We start from the raw sequence: 3,327 nt of genomic DNA, 5'->3' as shown, positions 1-3,327 counted from the left end.
TGTGATGTGCCTGTAATTACGTTTTTGATAAAGTCTCTGTGTCCTGGAGCAGCAATGATGGTCACATAATACTTGCTGGTCTCACATTTCCATAGGAAGATATCAATGGTGATATCACGCTCATTCAGCTTTCCATTTATCCAAGACCCAGGCATACTTGAAGGAGCCCTTCCCCATCACAGCAAACTCCTTCTCAAATTTCTTGATGGTTCTTTTTTCAATCCCACCACATTTGTAGATCTGGTGACCAGTTACGGTAGACTTGCCGATATCTATGTGTCCAATGACCATGATGTTGATATGAGTCCTTTCCTTTCCCATTTGGGCTTAGATACAGTGTTGGTTTTCATAACACCTGTGTTCTTACAGCAAACCCATTACAAAAAAGCATATATATTTTGTTCCTGTAGTAAGAAAGCATAAGTTATGGTAAATTTATACTATTATTAATAATACCACTGCAATATAACAATGTGGCACTGTTACATATTTAGACAACTTATATTTTCCTTATTATAAATAAGGTTTCAGTGGATATTTTTCTGTAAAAAAGCATTATCTTCATTTGTGGCTATTATTTTTTTTTTCAGTTACAGTTGACATACAATATTATATTAGTTTCAGGGATACAACATACTGATTAGATATTTACATAACTTACCAAGTGATCACTCCAATAAGTCTAGTACCCATCTGCCACCATACATAGTTATTACAATATTATTGACTATATTCCGTATGCTGTACTTTACATCCCCATGACTACTTTTGTATTTAGCAATTTGTACTTCTTAATCCTTTCACCTTTTTCAACCATTCCACCAACCCCCTTCCATCTGGCAACCATTAATTAGTTCTCTGAATCTATGAATCTCTTTCTATTTTGTTTATTTCTTTTGTTCTTTAGATTCCACATACAAGTGAAATCATATGGTATCTATCGTTCTCTTTCTGACTTATTTTAATTAGCATAAAACACTCTAGGTCCATCCATGTTGTTGCAAATGGTAAGATTTCACTCTTTTTTATGGCCAAGTAACATTCCATTGATTGTATACCACCTCTTCTTTATCCAACCATCTATAATAGTCATTTAGCTTGCTTCCATAACTTGGCTATTGTAAATAATGCTGCAGTGAACATAAGGGTGCAGATATCTTCTTGAATCAGTGTTTTGGGTTTATTTGGATAAATAGCCAGAAGTGGAATTGCTGTGTCATGAGATAGTTCTATGTTTAATTTTTTGAGGAACCTCCACCCTGTTTTCCATAGCAGCTGCACCAGTTTGCTGTCCCACCAACAGTGCACGAGGGGTCCCTTTTCTCCACATCCTCATCAACACTTGTTATTTCTTGTCACTTAGATATTAGCCATTCTAACAGGTGTGAGGTACTATCTTATTGTAGTTTTGATTTGCATTGATCTCTTTACCTTTTGAGTGTTTTTCTGCTTCTGTAAAGTAGGGATGATCACAGCGCCTACTTTGTGGCATTGTTGGCAGGGCCAAATGAGATACATGCCTTTAAAGCTCGTGGCACAGTGCCTGGCACAAAGGAAGGCTTCGTATATAAATGAGAGTGTCATTGTTATCACTAGGAAGAACCCCATTTATGCGGGGTCGCTCTCCTCTTGGGAAAGCTCAGGAGCAAGGGTCTGCCCGTGGGGAGGAGCAGGGAGTCTGTGTTTCATCACAAATCCTGGGGATCTTGTGGCCCTGGTGTCCGTGGTCATCGCCCAGACGCCGTTCTTGCCTCAGTGGGGTGCTTTGGGACACTCAGTGCCTGCTTGGTGGTTCTGTAGGTCCCTTGCCTGTCAGAGCACAGGTGCAAGTCTTGGTAGCTAGGGCAACTGTAAAATTCTGGACTCCTGGGATGGCACAGGCCATGACCAGTCAGAACTACTCTGGCTGCAATTCCGGGTCTGGCCGGACGGGCTCGCAGCAGCCGGACAGCAGCCCTGCCCGGAACAATCCGTGCTGCCGAGAAGCCTGCACCGTCCCCACCTCCAACGTTAACATGCAAAATGCAGTCCTCTGATCCCATCCTCACATTCCCAGTGGCGGTTTCGTGGCACACGTCAACGTCTGATGGAATCGATATGTAATCCCTTTCTCTCCATGGCAAGTCTTACGAAAGGCCGTCCTCTTGGTGAGAGGTGCTCTCCCCTGCGGGTCCTGCCTGGGGCGCTCCCTTCCAGTTCTTTCTGAGTTGCAATTGAGGAGGGGCTTGCGCACTTGTCTGATGGTGACGCCGACGTCGACTGGCTAAGTAGGGCACAGGCGTCGTCTTCACAATGCACACCTCAGCCGAGGGTGTCGCTACTTCCTGAGGGAACCGAGACTGAGCGGTTGGTGCATGTGTCCCCAGGCACATGAGTAGCAGGTGGCCTCGCTGGAACTCGAACCTGTGTCCATGGACTTCAAATCTGGCCTTGACTTCACGCTCATCACCGGGTGTCATCCGGCTTCATCCAGGATACTGATTCATTTGAAATGTACAGCACAGACACTGATGGACACAAATGCTTGGCTGTCTCAGGAGTCCTCCCCACCCCACCCCCCCGACTACCCTCAGTTGTGACAGCTCCTATCTGCAAACCTATGATTTCTACTTCACCTGATGGGAAGAGGCAACCCTTTGGACCTTCTCTCCCTTAGCACCTGCTGTGAACGTCAGAGGCCAGCATGTCACCGTGTTTTAAGTCTCAGGATTTGGGGTTAGTAGAACTTGTGCTTCACTCCCAGGTCCACCACCTTGTGAGTGTGCGTGACCCTGGAGAGTCACTTTATCTCTTGGAGTTTTGTTTCTTCACCCTTTGGTTGAGCAAATGTTGGTGAATATCTCATGTACGGTTGCCACAGGCTGTTTTATGTTGGACGTGGGGATGAGAAATTCACAGCATTGTGAGGAGGTCTGACAAATAAGCGACAGGAAGACAGGGGTGTGAGAAGTGCAGAAACGAGCAGTGCTATGAGGGTATAAGGAGGAGTCCCCCTGATCTGCGCCCTCCTTCCCCCAAGCTGCCCCTGCTTCAATGCCTTCATTCTTCCCCGTTAAAGAATATCCATAAAATATCCTCCATTCATAAAAGCCCCTCCCAGAGTTCCCTTCATCCATAGATCCCTTCTGTCTACTGCCATCGGTCCCTCTTTGAGTCTCGGCAATGCCCCACATCTCTCTTTCACAGCTCCCGCTTGTTCCTGCCACATCACAGCGTATTTCCCGCGGAGGCTCCATGCCTGATTCGTCGGTGCGCTCCTCCCAGCTCCGCGCCTGGCCCAGGGAAGGAGCTCAGTACGTGCTCAGGGATTTCACCTGGGAAAGTGCT

General features: G+C 46.0%; 1 protein-coding gene across 1 annotated transcript in view; it reads right to left on the bottom strand.

Moving 5' to 3' along the window:
* Window positions 1-321, bottom strand: part of LOC105309021 (elongation factor 1-alpha 1-like) — a 1,609-nt gene extending 1,288 nt beyond the window's left edge. Inside the window, 1 exon segment of the mRNA XM_011385092.1 lies at window positions 121-321. Within this exon segment, the coding sequence (XP_011383394.1) occupies window positions 121-321 (201 nt within the window).
* Between the last annotated feature and the right edge of the window lie 3,006 nt (window positions 322-3,327).

The sequence above is a fragment of the Pteropus vampyrus genome, unplaced genomic scaffold (genome assembly GCF_000151845.1).
Source record: "Pteropus vampyrus isolate Shadow unplaced genomic scaffold, Pvam_2.0 Scaffold656, whole genome shotgun sequence".
Taxonomy (NCBI): domain Eukaryota; kingdom Metazoa; phylum Chordata; class Mammalia; order Chiroptera; family Pteropodidae; genus Pteropus; species Pteropus vampyrus.
This window is presented reverse-complemented; position numbering and strand designations above follow the sequence as displayed.